The 19,285-nt window shown below is 33.7% G+C and overlaps 1 protein-coding gene and 1 pseudogene across 1 annotated transcript; one reads left to right on the forward strand and one right to left on the reverse strand.

Moving 5' to 3' along the window:
- The first annotated feature begins 9,023 nt into the window (after window positions 1–9,023).
- Window positions 9,024–13,988, forward strand: LOC112500161 (malate dehydrogenase, glyoxysomal). The gene is made up of 9 exons (XM_025103497.1): window positions 9,024–9,419; window positions 11,089–11,304; window positions 11,896–12,210; window positions 12,949–13,038; window positions 13,105–13,188; window positions 13,261–13,296; window positions 13,394–13,483; window positions 13,565–13,659; window positions 13,762–13,988. The coding sequence occupies exons 1-9, from the start codon at window positions 9,360–9,362 to the stop codon at window positions 13,832–13,834; spliced, it is 1,059 nt and encodes a 352-aa protein (XP_024959265.1). The 5' UTR covers window positions 9,024–9,359; the 3' UTR covers window positions 13,835–13,988.
- A 413-nt stretch (window positions 13,989–14,401) lies between these two features.
- On the reverse strand, window positions 14,402–16,428 carry LOC112500559 (annotated as a pseudogene).
- Between the last annotated feature and the right edge of the window lie 2,857 nt (window positions 16,429–19,285).

Below are 19,285 nucleotides of genomic sequence, written 5' to 3' on the forward strand. Positions count from 1 at the left end.
ATATTGTCGAAAGGTTCATATTTGAATCATCGAATTTTTTTATTTAAAGATGCATATGTAAACTGACGTGAATAATTTGTAACATCAGTTTACATATACATTTTTAACCGGTTTTTTTCTAGAAAATTTTCATTTATTTACATATTAAGCTTATTTTAATCTTCTCTTTCTTACAATACTAGTTGTGTACCCGTGCAATGCGGCGGGAGCTGTGAATTTTAATGATTTTGAAGTTTCACTGGTTTTATTAGAGAAGATTTAACGATGAGATAAGTTACATTTGGTTTTTACATATTAATACAATTTGAATAAATAAGAGTCATTGTTCCAATTACAGTCTATCGATGAAAAAAAATGTATGACAGTTTAAAATCCAATATATTTAAAATCCAACATATTTAAACGACTCCACAAATATGTTTGATTCACATCAAGAGCAAATAATTAAGAGATCGAGAGCGATACCGAAAATTCTAGAGCAATTGAATGAGAGAACTTTTAATAACTCATGGTGAATATCAGTTTGAACCTCACATTGGGGGATGGGGAGAAGACATAGATGTATGAGATGGTGAAAACATGAATGAAAGGTGTCAAAAGTATCTTGGGAATATGAAAAGAAAATATAATAATGTGCATTGGTAACTTGTTTTATATGTTATTTTAATTGTAGATTAAGTGATTTTTAGACTTAATGCATAAAGTAGTAGTATTTAATGCATTAGGAGTTGTTTTTAAGACTTTTGATAAATCTGGTTTATAAGATATTCTTAATATAATATACAACCCTTGATTTAGAAAACCATATTTTTTTTATGGAATATACATTAAAAAAAACTTTACTTGTTTATTAAATATTAATTATTGGACTACCTATATTTTCGGCACGTTCATATTAATTATTGAATTCTTTTTAATTTTTCTAATAATAAGAATATTTTATTAAAAACTAAAAAGTGCTTGCATAATATAGCAAAATATATTTCAATTTTAATGTTTTGTTTTTATAATTTATCTATGTTGATATAATACAGTTTTTAGTGGTTTGAGAAAACGATAATGTTTTTATTTTTAAATAAAATATAAATTTAAATATATTATAAAAATATGGAAAAAACATATATCGATATTAGTACCAATTTTCTTTTATTAACCTGAGTATCCAACCCGCTATGCTAGCCGACTAATCACATAACGACTACATGCTTCGCAGATAGCCTGGAGTCACCGCATTTGAACCTCCGTGGTCACAAGGGATTTTTATTCCGACTTGGATTTGAACCTGAGACCTCCTGATACTTTTGACCTTTGAAGTCAAGCTCAAACCAATCAATCACCACCCTTGTGGTTTATTAGTATCAGATTTACTATTTAAAGTTTTGGTTTTTTGTGTACTTTTTTTAAATCAGTATTATAATTATAATTTAATTTAAATTTAGTAACGAAGTAACTTATTTATCGTTTAATAATATAACTTTTATAAAGATAATAATTAAATATCTTGTTATAACTAATGATTATCGTAATTATTACCTTAGATTTTTTATATTCAAAATGAGACGTCTATTCTGTATTTGATTATGTTTATCTATCGTTAGTTACAAAAATTCAAAAATAAAACTTTAATAAATTGTATTTATGCATAATTTACTTGTGATCTTGAATTTTAAGTAATATGCATTAATAAACGATATTTTACGCATTCAAAATGACTTTTAAGAGTTTTTATCAAATGCTTTATAATATAGTATAGATAACAACATTAATCTTTTAATTTTTAAAACTAATAACTTGTAAAGAAATCCAAATGACAACTTTCATGCATGATGTACAATTTTTAAAATTATTTAATTGAATTTTAAATTTGTTTGGTTTAGAAATTGACATTTAATAGTGTTTTTATTAGCTGTCTTATTTTAGCTTTAAATACTAAATATATATTTAATAAAATGTAATTATCGTTCAGTAGAAAGTTACAAGTTTCGTCCTTGTGGTTTGGTGAAAATTTGGATTGGATCTCTTAAGTAAAATAATTACAAGGATGGTCATCGTGGTTACATTTTTATTATAGATCAGGACCCTCATGTTAACATCCGTTTAAAATCTCCATTATCTTATAAATGTTTTCATGTTTTCGCTGTATTATGCTATTTGTAATAGTTTTAAGGACCTGTTTTGCCAATTTCTGAAACTCGATGGTAATAATAAAAAGAAAAGAGAAAAACAAATTAATGAAGTGTTTGAGATCGCTTATAAAAACAACTTATTGACTTATTTTGATGTAGTACCGATAATAAACATTTTTGAGTGTTTGGATAAACAACTTATACCGGTGCCAAACCGGTAATAAGAAGTTTTTGAAGAAGTTAAACCCTTCTGATTTATAATAAGTTGATAAGTATTTTGGTAGAAAAATATAAGCTATTTCAAATAAGCAATCCCAAACACCCTCTTAGATCAATCATAATTGAAAAGTTTTACTAGATCAATTCTCTTATAAAACGCAATTTATGGATTGGTTTGAGATTAAAAATGGTTCAAATCATATGATGCTTTGTCTGATTAAAGTTAAAAAGCAAAATAAATATTGTTTATTAATGATTAAAATTTATCAATTTTAAAAAATATATAAATAATGAAGTTAAAATTTGGAGATAAGGGTTTAAGGGGATCTTGATTCCGTACGATACACACATAATTGCGCTTGATTGGCGGTGGTTTAAGTCAACAAATTTGATTCTTGTGGTTTATTGAAAATAAGATTTTTAATAGTCTCTGTAGTTTTGAAATTGGGTTCTTTTATCAAAAGTTTATCGGGGTAAATATTTACCGGCAAAATTCAACATTATGATTTACTTATTGGGTAAGATTTTAATCCGCCAAAATGGAATCAAATGTAACAATTTATCTAGTAAGCGCTAACCGTGGTAAGAGTCATCGATCTCACTTACCGGGTAAGACTCTCGGTACTTACCTTTGCTCTTACCGGATAAGATTCTTGGTATTTACCATATTCATCCGGTAAGGTAATATTACTTGATAAGCACTTGCCCGGGTAAGCGTTTGGTAAACGGCCCCTAACACTTGTTAATTTTTCGTGTGTTAAATGAGAACATTTTGGTCATTTATCGATTTTTTTGTCTTTTCATCCAATCAAAAACCACATAAACTAAAATCATAAAATCGATTTTTATTGGGTAAGAGACGAAAATTTGATAAAATGAGAAAAGTGTCACTCATTTAACAAATTTTTTTAATGACATTTAGAGAGAGGGACCAAAGTTGGACATTTTCGCAACCATGATGACTATCTTATAATTTTAAAACTTCATGGGTAAAATATGTTGTTTTTTACAAACTATAGGGACCAAACTTTTATCGAGTAAATATTTATCGAGCATCACCTACCTTGTCGGTGAGCATGATAAGGACCAAAGATCTTATCCGGTAAAAAGCGTAGCAAAGACTGAGAATCTTACCCTATAAACGCTCAGGCCTATCCCTTGGCCTGTTAAAACTGTGATTGAGAACAAATTCACACCCTTCCTTCTCCATTAAGACGCTTCGATCTTCCCGGTTCATCTTGATTCATCATTCTACAACCCTTCCTGATTCATCATTCTCATCTTCACCAAATTTATCTCTCTTTAAATTGGGTTAGAACTTAGAAGTATTTTGGTACATTTTTTCCGGCGAGTCAAGGTGAGGCGGAGCCACGATGGCTGCTTGCATTTTTTTTCCAACGGCTACGATAGTATGATATGGTATGACCTATTTTGACGCTTGACAATATTTGTCCATTTTTTTCGATGACTATTTTGTTCATCAGACCTCACCAGAACATGGTTTTCCTCAACCATGATCATTGGTTTTTTGGTCAACATTGCATCTTCTTCCACCACCTAATTGAAGAAGCAACTTATTTGCTTTTGGTTACCTATTTTGCTTTAGGTTTTGGTTTGGATTACTGATTTCCTTCCTGGTTTTGATTTTGGTTACTGATTTTGGGTTTTGAGTTACCGATTTTGTTTCTTATCGAATTTTTTGATATTTAATTGTTTAGGTTCATTGATTTAGAAAATATCATACTTAGATAGTCATATTATGTAACATATGTTTATGTTCATTTTGTTTACATTAGGATTTAGCCATTTAGGAAACCAAAATTAACACACTGTTTGTCTGTTTACTGTTTGGGACTTTACACTTTAGTCTTTAGTTTCAGAAATCAAAACTTCAAATTGTTTACTTGATTCTATCGGGGTTACTCACATTTTTCATTGTTCCTTATTTACTTATCTCTCAATTCCACAAATTATGGTCTAATTTCTTGTGTTCTTAGCTTATTGTTGTGGAGAATTTGAAGTAATGCAACTGTTTCCCCCCTTTTGAATTACCTGCTATGAAGATTAATATAGTTTGATTCAAGTCTTGTAACTGTTTGTTTTAATGTCTCTAAGAAATGGTATCCCATTGACTTGTCTCTGTTACTCTTTCTCATACAACCCTTTGGCCAAGTTCCATCATTTGAAGATGATGAAATCACCCTATTTGGTAATATCTACACCTTTGCTTTAACCTTTTAAAGATGATATTGTTTCCTTACTTTCCCAGATCCCTGATTACAATCAAATTAGTAATTTATCTATCGTGTCCCATTTCCCTGATTGCAATCAGATTAGTAATTTAATTGTCGGGCTAAAGTTGAGAAAACAAGTTTTTTTTCTTTTTTGTCATGTCCCAACCCATCCATGAAGATTCAAAAGTGAACTTATTTTCTGGAAATACGTATATACTTGACTTGAACTACTGAAAACGAAAGAATTCTTTGTGTTGATAACATAATTACGAGTTATATGTCGATATATAACAAAGAAGTATCCAAGCAAAGGAACCATGGGATTCTTTGGGACAAACCCATTGGTAAAATCTTCAATTGACCAATTTTAACTTTATATTTTGTCTTATTTATTACTTGTTTTATATGAACTATAATAGTAATATGTGGTAACAGGGCCTCCAAAAAGATTATGACAGCCCTGTAAACGCTTATCAGATAAAAACACTTGCCACAATCCATTTTAATGACGGTGAAGATGATAAATCTTGTTGATAAATACTTATCTTATAAAAGATGGGTAAACGGTCCCTTAGCCACAATGTGTACTTGTAGTCCGAATTATCATAGATTTGAACTTTTGCTATTATTGGTAGGTCGATAAAAGCAAGACGACCAATTTTGATAATTGTAATAATTGTGAAATTTAAATACTTAGTGATTATTTAATTAGGGTTGGGCTTTGGTGAGAAATGAAAGTTATAATTAGAAGAGATCTCCACCATTCGATCAATCCTAATTGAAGAGTTCCAATAGATCAACACTAATGAAAAAACCACATCAATTTTCTTATAAAGTGCAATTCATGAGTTGGTTTGAAATTAAAAATGATCATGAATCAAATCCCTTCTTACATTTCTCACCATAACTCTTGTTCTCACTCCTCACATGATCCTTAATCTATTTAACTAGTACTAATTGTTGGTCCTGGGAAATGGTGATTTACACAAGAAGTATTTGTAGAAAGGGGTTGAATACGAATACAACAAATTTTCTGATTCTAGATTCTATATTTTGTATAAAACAAAGAATTACAGATTTGTTGTGGAAGTTAAGAAGATAAGAACTATGATCATAAACAATATGACTGTGTAAAAAACACTCACAAAGATGTTCTTTCAAAAATGAGTGAGTTGCATTGAATGACAATTGTGATCTTTTATAGCCACTATTGCATTAAATGCATACTATCCAACTTCAATGTGTGTGTTCTCTTGATTTGTTGATCCATGCATCCTAGTACTTTTCATTTCAGCCTTTGAGTTGATATAAACATTTTGTTAACTTATCTCATCTTTCTACAGGCCGAATGAACAATAAAAGAAGTATGACACTAATAACATAATGTTTTTGTACTTCCGTTACTTGACATGATGTGCATGTTCTCCTACCAAGAAGGGAGTAAGAGAGTTGGTGAGCCAAATTTGTTGGCCAAGTTTGTACTTCAAAATTCGGCTTGTCATTAGTAGTATTTGTTAGACTACTAGTTGACTTTTATCTTATATTGATCTTTTTTGTGACTAAATGACAAATCAATCTGCTTTGGTGACGATCTTGACCTCATTTCAACTATCTTCGATTTTGTTGAAGCCATTTTGTTCTTGGATCAATATAAATAGTTACAAGACTTTTACAATTAAAAATCTTATCTTTTTCTATTTATGAAATATAAGCTATACATCACATTTCCAGCTATAGAAGTTTCATGAAAATGCTTCATCGGATACATATTCAAATACTTTAAAGCTATAACATTTGTCAAGAAAATCCAATCTAATTTTTCATGGTCGGATGATACTTTCAAAGCTAATTCATACAACGGATTTGATAAATGTTGTATCCGAAACCTAAAACAACAGGTTCGAATCGACCAAGATGGAACAATATCTGATAAATAAAGTTAGATTCATATGAGAACAACAAAATAAGAAAAACGGTCGAATCACATATGATTTAACAATTTTCTTGTTATCTTATTTTGACCATGTTCTTGTTTGATCTCCTTTAAATATATAACTATTTAAGTACATTTCATTTGTTAATTTATATTTTACAATATATACAATAATACTTGAATTCTGAACTAATAAAAGGGTTATGACATAGTGGTTGAGGTCTTGGGGATGTGGTGGAATATAACATCTGTTCAGGGTTCAATTCCAGACGTATACAATAATTATAGCCACTGAGTTTGTCAATGTTGATTTCTTACACTCACAATTTACCGGGTTTAATTCAGGTATAACTTGGAACACTCTTACAAAAGATAATTTATACTATATTATAAAGCATTTGATAAAAACTCTTAAAACCCATTTTTTATGCATAAAATATAGTTTATTGATACATATTACTTATAATTCAAGATTATAAGTAAATTGTACATAAGTACAACTTATTAAAGCTGTATGTGTGAATTCATGTAACTAACTGCGGATAAACATCTTATTTTAAAATAAAATAAAAATTTAAAATATAATTAGGATATCATTAAACTTAAATTAAGTTACTCCGTTATGTTAAATTAAAATTATAATAAAAAATTGAATTAAAAAAATAAACAAACAAGAACTTTTAAATAGTTAATTTGATACTAATATTGATATTTTTTGCAAATTTTATATGATATTTTTAAATTTATATTTTATTCAAAAATAGAAACATTATCGTTTTTTCAAAACCACATAAAATCGTATTATACGACATGGATAAAAAATAAAACGAAACATTGAAATGAAAATGTATCTCGATGCATTGCACGAGTACCCTTCTAGTACTAATAACGTATAAAGTATAAACTCTAGTCATAAAATCAAGAATTACTAGTATGTGGTATCGTGCGTTGCACGATGATGAAAATTTATTATTCGAAAATGTAAAGTTAAGTTGAGATGAAACGTAATTTGTTAATTCATTGACAACTAATGAAATAGATTGTAGAACACTGAACATACTTGTAAAAGTAATGCTCTGATGTTGAAATTAAATTTATACAAAAATCTGTGGTTGCAAATGTATTATATTGGCATAACACGAAATAATCTTCCCAGTATGGCTTAATTTGTGTTGCAGCCTAATTTATTAAACCGGTTTTGAAATGAATTGTACGTAAAAGAAAACTATAATAAACAATCATATGAAGTTAGTTAAATTAAATAGGGGAAAAACAATTATATAAATTAAAAAAAACATTTTATAGGAACTTTTTATTATAATTTCATGTCCATATAGCCACTCTCGTGCAATCAAAATCAAATAAACCATGTGATATAGCTAATGATATCGATTTCTCTTGGTTGACGGGGTCTTTTGATTCAAGTATCATTTATTCACCAGATCTATTATTGTTTTCATCAAATATCAAGACCCCTGTCCAGTTACGACCAAAGTTTTAAAAGCTTGAATGTCGAGGTTCCGTCATATGACCCTTTTTTGCCATCTTCACCTTCTTTTTGTCTCTTTTATGTCATCTAAACTATACGTAAATTCATATAGTGTATGACATGGACGTTCCAATCTTTTTGGAGGTCCTGCTACATCTAAAACATTTGAGTATATTGTATAAATGAGATATAAGATAATATATGTTAAAAAACAAAATTGGGTTAAACCTAAAACGATTAACAATTTGAAATTAAAACTAAACCATTAATAATTTGAACCCAAAACCAAACAATTAATGGTTTGAACCTAAATAATTTCGAACAAAGTTTTACACAAGTCGATAAAAAGACCCTAAACACATGTAAATTTATGCCCCAAAAATTCGAAGGCTCTGTTCAAAATTTCACATTTAAGATGCTAAATGACGTAATTGGTGTATGCAACAATTCACATGATATTCACAATTCTAAACCTACTGAGTTTTCCTTATCTGGTTTTAATTAATTTAAGTTTAAGGGGTTGTTTGTTTACTCTGAATCGTTAAGAAGTGAATCTTGTTTGGCAAACAAAAAGTCCGTCTCTTAATGATTTTAAAACGCTCTGAATAATTTTGTATCATGAACATCCCTTAACCATTAAGAGCCCCAATTTCATTGTAAATAATTACCAACGAATTATATTTTATTTTGCACTATATTATGAAAACCTCTTAATCATTTTACACTAAACTATTAAGCAAGTGACAAACCTAGCTAAAGTTTATATTTCATGATGAATTGGAGTCAGGCCCAACCTCACTAAAGTAGTTCCCTGTAATACCTCCACGTGGCAGGATCGAGGATGAAAATTTCATCGGCAATTCCATGCAAACATTTTTGCACGGAAGTTCAATCAGTTGGTTCATTTTCCTTCTTCTCCAAGCAGGAACAGGAGTTTTTGTAATCAATAACTTCAAATTCGAATTAAGTTCACAATTTTGATGAAATTCACCTTCGAATTGCATAACCAGTGGCCAAGATCTTCAAACCCCTAAAACTTTCCCCAAATTCCAAGGATTCAGATCTTAAACCTAATTTCCGATTGGGGGTTTCAATCAAGCAAGCTTTACAAGAATACAAAAATCAGTCACCATACCTGCACACAGAGCCACAAACGCTAAAGATAGAGGATAAGGGCTTATTTTCCACAAATTAATTTTGGGAATTATTTTTTCTAGTATTAAATTGACACCAAATAATTGTTTTGATTTTATCCATACTTTATCTTCTACACACTTTCCCACCTCTGTTAATCTCCATTTATTCGTTTCTCTTGATCGCCAAGAAACACTCGTTACATAAAAAAGCTGCAGCTGAAAATGGAAGCCAATCAGCGAATTGCAAGAATTGCTGCTCATCTCCACCCTTCAAATGTCCAGGTGATGCTTAATTACAGAGAGACATATTCTATACCCAATTCGAAACCTACATGAGTATGGTCTTGTGTAATTTTTAGTTTTTCTTTTACGTTATTTTGTTGTTGATTGATCCAACGCTTTAGTTAGCCCAATTCAAATGACCCTTTAGGGTTCATCATCTGTTACAGTATGATCAAAAGGTTTGGGGGTGTTGATGATGATGGTGTTCTACTGCTGCGTTATGGTGTATTAAATTTGAATGTGATTAATGGGAATTGCTTGATTTTGGCTGAAGTAAGTTTGATCTCCAAAATGAGTTTGTGGTCCTCTTTGAAGGTAGGAAGAGTGTTTGATGATACGTTTGAGCTCACCATATGAATTCAGTGATTATAAACCCTAGATGTAACTAACCTCTAAAATAAGTATTAGGTACCTTGTAATTTGGCTAAATTAGAACCTCTACTTTTGTGTTTCTCAGATTTCCTGATTTTGACTTTTGATGGTATTCTAATGCATAATCGTGTATTAATTTGAATCTTAACATTGGGGATTGCATGATTTGGATGAATTTCAAAATGTACAACATGGTTTGCAGTTTTGAATATAGAAAGTGGAAGGTTTTCAAAAATTAAGTTGTGTTCTGTTTTGGAATATAAGAAGAACTATTTGATGGCTGGCATACTAGACATTTGATGGCTATAAACCCTAACTGTAACTGGTTAGAATCTTTATTGCTGGGTACCTTAAATTTCATGATTTTTGATTGCTTGGTGGTGTTCTACTCAAATCTGAATTTTATTAATTGACAGTGCTTAATATTTGGCTGAAGTTAACACTTTACCATTGAGTTTGCGATTTTGTATTTTGAAAGATTGAGTTTCTCAGATGCATAACTATTCTATGACGGTTTTGATGGTACTGTTAGTTTCATTGATTACAGATCCTGGTTGTAACTAAAGGTTAATATGAATACTTGGTAGTGTTCAATTTGGCTTAATTAGAATCTTTGCTTCAGGATTACTCAATATTCATGAATTTTGATTGCTTGATGGTGTTTTATTGTATAAAAACGTTGAATCTTAGTAATGGCTAATGCTTAATTTGGCTGAAGTTTAAAGCTTTACCATTGGGTTTGTGATTTTGCACCTTGAAAGTAGTATGTTAGATCTCAGAAATCAAGCTTCTGGAATGTAGGGAGATGTAATCAATGACAAGGTTTTAGGGGTACCATACATTCAATAATTATGACCCGAGTTTTAACTTAAATATTAAGTATTGGGCAGTGGTTAATTTGGAATGGATTAGAAGCTTTACATCTGACCAAGTGGCATTTGGCCCAATGGCACCAATCTCTACAAGACGACAACCTAGGTTGTGAGTTCAAGTCTCCTCAGAGGCAACCCTTTGGGGTAGCTTAACTGGTAGGCCTTGGGTTTGCTCCCAGTGGTCACAAGTTCGAGTCCTCTCATCGGCACCAGAGATTTACCTGACTGTTAACTTGAGGGCTCCATGAGATTAGTCGAGATGGGCGCAAGCTGGCCTAGACACCCACGATTATTAAAAAAAAAAGTATCCTTAAAGGCATTAATACATCAGTTTGTTTGTATAAATAGAGAATCTTTTTACATCTAGGTTTCTCATGATCTTCGATTGCTGACACTAAATTTTTTCTTGAATTATGTACTTGAAGATGGAGGGTGGATCAGTACTGGAGCAAACTAATTGCAGAGCAAAGGGAGGGGCACCTGGGTTCAAAGTTGCTATCTTGGGTGCTGCTGGAGGGATCGGTCAACCTCTAGCCATGCTAATGAAGATGAACCCATTGGTTTCGGTTCTTCATCTCTATGATGTTGTTAACTCCCCTGGTGTCACAGCTGATATTAGCCACATGGACACTGGAGCTGTGGTAACTTAACTTTTCTTCAATAACAGTTATTGAATTTAAACCTATCTGTGTTGTTCATTGGACAACCTTTTTCGTATGTATCTGGTATCAGTTCATGATGTTGTCCTAAATTGCCCTCATTTCATTCATCATTTCCTCAGTCACATGAAAATTACAGATATTCGACTTAACACTTGGTTAGTTGGTTTAAGGAATGTGTTTGGACTTTTCTTAAATGTCTAAAATGCCCTTGATACAGACTAAATAAAAGAATCTTGTAGACCCCAATCAAGACCATCAACTTATTTGTAATGATGATTATAACAATTAGATCAATTTAGTTTGTAAACTTTCTAATAGAAGGAAATGTTGAAATTTTCATGGGACACCTAAAAAGGAAAATGTTGCAATATTAACATGATGGATCATAGAAGAATATATGGTTGCCTACTTAAAGAAAACTTATGGTATTCAAATTCTATGGTAATTTTCTGAAGTAAAAATATAAGGCTTGTTTGTTTTGAAGTACTCGTTTGTTGGTACTCAAGTTATAATTATGGAAATATGTAAGATATCCACGAGAAGTGTGTAATTGTTGTTTTCGTTTGGCAGGTGAGAGGTTTTCTAGGGCAACCACAGCTTGACGCTGCACTTACGGGGATGGACCTTGTGATTATACCTGCTGGTGTTCCAAGAAAGCCTGGAATGACAAGGGATGACCTTTTCAAGATTAATGCTGGAATTGTTAAAACCCTTTGTGAAGGAATAACAAGGTCTTGCCCGAATGCAATTGTCAATTTGATCAGCAATCCTGTGAACTCTACGGTCCCAATTGCTGCAGAAGTTTTCAAGAAAGCTGGCACTTATGATCCCAAACGGCTGCTGGGCGTCACGATGCTTGATGTTGTTAGAGCCAACACTTTTGTGGTATGCAATCAATTCCTCATTGTTTAACGTTTGAGTTATGCATTGCGTTTCACAGTTAAAACATTCTTACTTATCATTATATTGGAAGATGATATCCTAAAATGGTACCAGAAAATCATTCCACTTTGCCTAGGAATTACATAGGCCATGTTTGGCAACCGTAAGCTAGCTTATATTTTGAGCTTTTTGAAAAGGCTCCGTTTGGTTTACCAGAAACTAGCTTTTTAAAGCGCCATTTGAAATAACTTTTCAATAAGCTCCAGGGACTTTTTTTCCAATTAATTTTTTTACATGTCGTTTTAGGTCATTTTACATTGTCGTCTAGCTTATTAGCTAGTTATTTTTTTCAAACATGACTAGTTTATCAGCTAGCTTTTCAGCCAAAGCCTTGCTTTTTAATTAGCTTGCCAAACATAGCCATAGTCTTTTGAGTTGGTAAAGAGCTTCCTCCAGCGGAAAATTGTATTTTATACATGATGTAGCTTGCAAAATCAGAAATGTGCATCTAAGAACTCTTCCACTCCCTTGGTTTCAAACTCTTCCACTATCGGGTAGCTAATTGTTCCCAAGTGCTTTTTGAACATACCTCTCAACCATTTCAAAAGTCATGTATCCTCTTTTAGACATCTTTTCAATTAAAAGCGATTGTATCATTGAACAAAGAACATTGCTAAATCTTTCACGTCTTTCCAAGAGACTGTCACTGTGAGATTTTTTTTATAAATTTACTTTTTTCAGGCTGAAGTTTTGGGACTTGATCCAAGGGAAGTTAGTGTTCCAGTAGTTGGAGGACACGCAGGAGTTACAATTCTGCCTCTTCTTTCACAGGTAAAGGAAAAGCTAGATCCATGTTTCAGAATCTGAACTTTATAATCACTATCATCAACTTTGTAGGTCAAACCTCCCTGCTCCTTCACTAAAGAAGAAACTGAATACTTAACAAAGCGCATTCAAGATGGGGGGACAGAAGTTGTTCAGGTAAACCAGATGGGTTTTCTTTCTCTGCAACTATATGTAGATTGATTACGATAACCTAAGTAACCATTTCAGGCCAAAGCTGGAGCTGGCTCTGCAACACTATCAATGGTAAGCCATATAATTTGTATTTCATCTTTATGAAGTTCATAATTGAATTAGTTTTAAAGCCCATGAAAGTAAAAGAGAGGATCTGTCAACTGCACAGGCATATGCAGCAGTTAAGTTTGCAGATTGCTGTCTTCGTGGCTTAAGAGGAGATGCTGGTATTGTGGAGTGTGCTTATGTGGCTTCTCAGGTATAAAACCTTTTTATAGATCTAACTATCCATTTTCTCAGATTAGAGTTCATCAAGTGTTTGTAAATTGGTGGTTGATAGGTCACAGAACTCCCCTTCTTTGCAACTCAAGTCCGGCTAGGTCGTGGTGGTGCAGAAGAAATATACCAACTTGGACCTTTGAACGAATATGAAAGGTAAGACGATAAAATAACCTTTTTGTGAAGTTATAGGGGCCCATGCATACGGGATTTTAGTTGAACAAAGGATTAATCATTTGATTAATTTGACACAAACAGGGTTGGATTGGAGGAAGCCAAAAAAGAGTTGGCAACAAGCATTGAAAAGGGGGTTTCTTTCATAAGAAAATGAAGGGGTGTGAGGTTGAGGTGGTATACGAGTGTTGACTCTCTTATCATGTCTTTGTTTATTACTTCATGTTCTTATTAATGTACCAATCAAAGTATACCTAAAATAGATGTATCAGAATATCCATATATATATAATACTATGTTCCATCTTATTATATCCATGAATCAAATTTGTAATGGTTTATCCCAACTACTTTGTACCATAGTTACGCTCCAGTTTTTTGGGTAACCTTGGGTGTCCAGACCAGCTTGCGCACACCTCAATTAATTCCATAGGACCTTGAAGATAACATAAAGGAATATCTATAGTGGCCTTGATAAGACTTGAACCGGCAACTTATGGGGAGGATCCCTAAAAAAGCCTAGTCTTTATTTGACAGTTGAGCTGGTCTCGAGGTTTCTAGGTTCCAGTATTGCAGACCTTAGTCTTGATTGAAACTATGTAACCAAAACCTAAGAAGAAGACTTATAATAAAGACCACTTCACTATTATATATAAAACATGATCTTGCAAAGGCTAAAAAAAGGAAGGAAAAAAAAGGGAAAAGGAATCCATATTTATATTCGCCTAATCCTGACAAAATTGAGCTCCAAGGACCTTTAGAGGGTAAATGATGGAGATCGTTGAGGAAGAAGTAATGTGACCAGTAATGAGATTAGTAGCCATAGTGTCCTTCACCATAACAGGATCGACCTGTATTAATCTCTCAGGCACAATCTTTTCTCCATCAACCTTAGCCAACACCTCAAAGTGCATTCTCATGATCTCGGGCTTTGTTCTCCACTTAGGATAACCTGCCCATTCCGACCCGTTTCCACTCAACTTCTCTACCGTGAACCCTATCTTCATGAATGTCTGAGCCGATACATCTGCTCTTAACAACCTGAAAAAAACCCTACTCCTTGGCTTTAGAACCCAAAACCGAGGACGGAGAGTAGTGCCTCTAAACCAATCAAGTGTGGGTTTGACCCATTTAGGGACACGAACGGCCATAATCTGAAAGGGCCGTGAGAAAGGAGGGTAGGGGATTTAGTTTCACCTCTCGAAGATCAATGGCTGAGATTGAGTTTGTTGAATTTGGTTTCAAAGTGGAGGACAGTTCCACCAAGCCAGGGGCAAGGCGCTTCAGCTTGAGCTTGTTGGAAGAGGGTGACAATTTAGGGGAAGTAAGAGATGTAGGGCCTGCGATACGAAGAGAGGAGTTGGGTTCAGGTACGATAAGCATGCCGCAGGCGATCGGCTGGGGTCAGGATGCCTGAAGCAAAGCGGTTTTGGGTTTTGTTCAAAGGAAGGTCTAGCTCAACCGCTCGGAGTAAGCCAACTGATTTGGCACCCTTCACTGTCACAAAAGCCCCATCTGCTAGGATTACTTTCCTCAGCTCACCAGCATCAACATGATGCTGTACATAAAACTACGAACTATAAAACATTTTGGCGTAACATGCATCAAAATGGAACGATGTTTGCCTTATTTCCTATTTTTAGTGTAACAAAGAAGTTTCATAATTTTATATTTTATACTCATTTTGACCGATAATATGTTGATCTTATAATATTTAATAACTAGGATGATAAGTTTATCGTCGCTTTGCTGTCACTTTTCATAAATGCGTACCCAAGTCATTAAATATTTACAAGACCATTAGTTTACCGGTCAAACTACTTACAGAATAGGAAATTTAAAAACTTTATTGCATCGATCAAGAAAAAACGCTGAAACTAAACCAAACTTTGTTGCATTTTACTCAAAATAAAATCAATTGAATCAAAGAAAATATAGGAATTGAAAGGCAGATGTAAAGATGAACTTACAGGTAACGGAAGTCTCATGTCCTTGGCGTCCTGAATCCAGAGCTCCATTGGACCTGCAAGCTGGAATGGAGACAAAACAGGGGACCCTTGCAAACCCTTCTTTTTCGTCTTCTCTTCTTCTCTGCTACCAGTCCATTCTCATCGCTGGCGTTTCTTGTTTAAAAAATAGGCAAATCTACAGGTTCCATCTATTCACATCGTCCAGAAGTTTCAACGGGATCACTTATCATCAATTTCTGAATATAACTCATAAACAGTGGATCGACCATCCTCAAATCAAACCCAGATATCTTAAGGTCATTCGATTGAAACCCTAATCCCTTAACAATAACTTCTTGCAAATCCTGAAACACAATCAAATAAAAAATTAGAGATCCCAACAGCTCTCTACATATTTGAATCCAAATCGCTGTTGTTTGCCTCAAAAAGTTGATAGAACCCAAGGAGAGCATTAATCGTGATCATGGTAAAATCGTATACATAAAAGCTTGTGTTCTAAAACAATGTATTGATCTAGCATGTTTCTCTCTTCTGATCGAGAGGATCCCAAATGAAATTCGAGAACAATCCAACATTAATCTCGAACAGAAATAACAGTTTAGATTTAAGGATTTGTTCAACGATTTGAGAGAATTACTTACAGATATGGCTTTAGGATGGTGATTTAACGTCTGGTTTTGAGATGGAAGCTGCTGAGCTCGAAAATCGAATTATGAGGGAATAAAACAACAGGTAACCAGCGAAATTCAAAACCCTAACAGCCATTGAAAGGTCAATTTCCAATTGAAAGAGAACAGACAGGATACACTAATAGAAGAATCGATGGATTCTAGAGGTGATCAGATTTGGACTTGTTTTATTTACTATTGTTCGTCGTTTTGGGTTCTTTAAACTGTTTCTGTTGAAGGTTGAAGGCAAGATTAGTTAGAAGGGGGAAACAAATCGATGGCTGTGAAAATGGAGAAGATGATGACGTGGAAACGATGGTATGGAGGATATTGCGAGGAATGGAATTTTATTGGTCCACGACATGTGCACACGTGGAATATGACTCGTCCCTATAAATTATTTTTAAAAATTTAGAAAATATGACTGGTCCTTATAATAATTCAAGAAAACTCATGGTTATATCTCTCATCATGTAAGATTTTTGATTAATTATATGCTCAATCGATGAGGTAAGTGATACTGCTAACGCGTAGCTAGTAAACATTTAGGAGTCTCTTACTAAAATGCTTACTCGATAAGTATTTATCGGGTAGTTTATCTTACCTATGAACAGGGCCGGTCCTGAGATTTTGGATGCCCATGGCGGAAAACCAAAAAAATGCCCCTTATGTGTGTATATAAAAACCACAATAAACTATTTGAAGGGGTTTGAAACCTAGTCAATCTAGGCGGCTCATCATCACGCTGATTTTTTTTAAATATAACAAAAATGATGGGGGGACATAAACCAAAACCCYGTGTAACAAAACATAAAATACATTACCATTCACCTAAAACGATGCCTTYTTGCATTTTTTGAAGCAAAAATATCTACATTTTGTCATAACTAATAGTAGCTAAAACAGCTYCTAAAAAACTTAAGCCTTTATCCTATACTAATCATCAATGTTAAGCCTTTGTCCTATACTAATCATTTTCAAAACAACTTCTAAACAACCCTAAAAAGTAAAAAATTTAGGGCTTGAGCAGATTGAAAAGAATGCAAAACAAAACAGCCCCAAAAACAGCCACAAGTCCCAATCAGTTTAAAAGAAAACCTAAGTAGGCAGGACAACTTCATTATAATGTTGTTTACAGAAAACCTAAGTAGACATATATATAGTATTAGTATATTATATATTTAAAACTTAAAAGAAAACCTAAGTAAACAGGTTAGCTTCATCTAGATTATGAATTAATCAAACAAAAATTAGAAACATAAAATAAGTAGTAAAGTAAAGTAAATAAGTAATMAAATAACCCTAAGTTAAGCCCTAACCTCACAACAGTGATGGGCGGAGAGCGAGAGGCAGAGAGCGACGAGAGACGGAAAGAGGCAAGCAGCCGGCGCCCGGCAGCCGCAGACCGACGGCAGTCGGAGTCAATAGTCGTGAGAGGCAGTCAGGCAGAGAGCGAGAGCGAGAGCCATTTGCGACATTGATTTTCGATTGAGATTGAGCGACGGAGCGTGAGAGCTAGAGCCTTTTTGCGATATTGATTTCGATTGAGATTGAACGACAACGTTAGAGGGAGGCGGGAGGCGAGAGGAGTCGAGAGGTAGGCGAGAATCGAGAGGAAGAAACAGGGCGGTAACATTAGATTTTCTTAGGCCTAAAAAAACTCAACCTATATATACATTGGGCTTTACAGATTTGATGCCCTTGGGCTTCATGCTGCCCTGGGCCGTCGCCCCCTGGGCCTATAGCCAGGGCCGGCCCTGCCTATGAATATGACAAGGATATATAATCTTACACAATAAGAATTATAATAAGGATGAAGAGTTTTACTCGTAAGTAAGAGTGACGACTCTTACCCAATAAATGTTTATCATGTAAATTATTGCATATGATACTGTTTTAATGGACTATAATCTTATTTGGTAAAAGAGTTTGAATGTTAACTCTTACTGGTAAAAACTTACTGATAAGCGTTTGGGTAAACGACTCCTTAGTTAACAAAGCTTTAACATTTTTTTAATTTTTGGATTTTTCAATATTAATTAGGGTGCGTTTGGTTTGGCGGAATGGAATGGATTTGGGAGGATTTGGATTTAAAATCCATTTCATTCCCATGTTTGGTTTGCTAAATGGGCTGGATTTAAAATCCCGTATACTTTTTTTAAATCCCGTAAACAAGGGATTTTGAAATCCATGGTAAATGGGCTGGATTTTGAAATCCAAATCCCTCAGACATCTCCTCTTCCACGCTAACCTTCATGCCCTAACCTTCTCGTCACTTTCCCATGCTCTCGCCGGTCTCCGCTAACTCCCCACCTCTCGTCGCCGGAGATAACCTCCAACTCCCCACTGCTCTCGCCGGAGATAATCCGGTGCTCTCTCCTCGTCGTCGTTCCGCTTGAAGCGGTGCTTTCTCCTCCTCTTCGTCGCCTTCTCTCATCAACCCGAAAAAAGATTTGTTGGGAGAACTGGAATTGGGGCTGATCTTCAATAGATATCGGTGGCTTTCTCCTCCTCAGAAATGATCGATCATCCATTTCTTCTTCAAAGTACATCTAAATTTCAAAAATCGGTGCAACTTCATCTATCGCTGGCAAATCATCAGTTCATGATTTTACAATCAAGGTATTTATAAAGGAAAAGTCCTGCTTAGGGTTTTGATTGTTTCAATTTCTTGTTCAAACGATGTTGTTTTTGTGATCGAACATTTGCTTTGTGATAATTCAGCTTCGAATCTTCGATTACTCTAGTTTAGGGTTTTGATTGTTTCAATTTCGTGTTCAAACGGTGTTGTTTTTTTTTATCGAACATTTGTTTGGTGATAATTTAGCTTCGATTTACTTAGTTTAGGGTTTTGATTGCTGAATTTTGTGTTCAACAAGAGAAAACGTTTCTGAAATTGTGGTCTAGATGATTTTGCATTTCAAGAAATGAAACAAAAAAACAATAGTATCGTTGATTCACTTGACTGCTT

This window comes from Cynara cardunculus, assembly GCF_001531365.2.
Source record: "Cynara cardunculus var. scolymus isolate 2C chromosome LG 17, CcrdV1, whole genome shotgun sequence".
NCBI classification, from domain to species: Eukaryota; Viridiplantae; Streptophyta; class Magnoliopsida; order Asterales; family Asteraceae; genus Cynara; species Cynara cardunculus.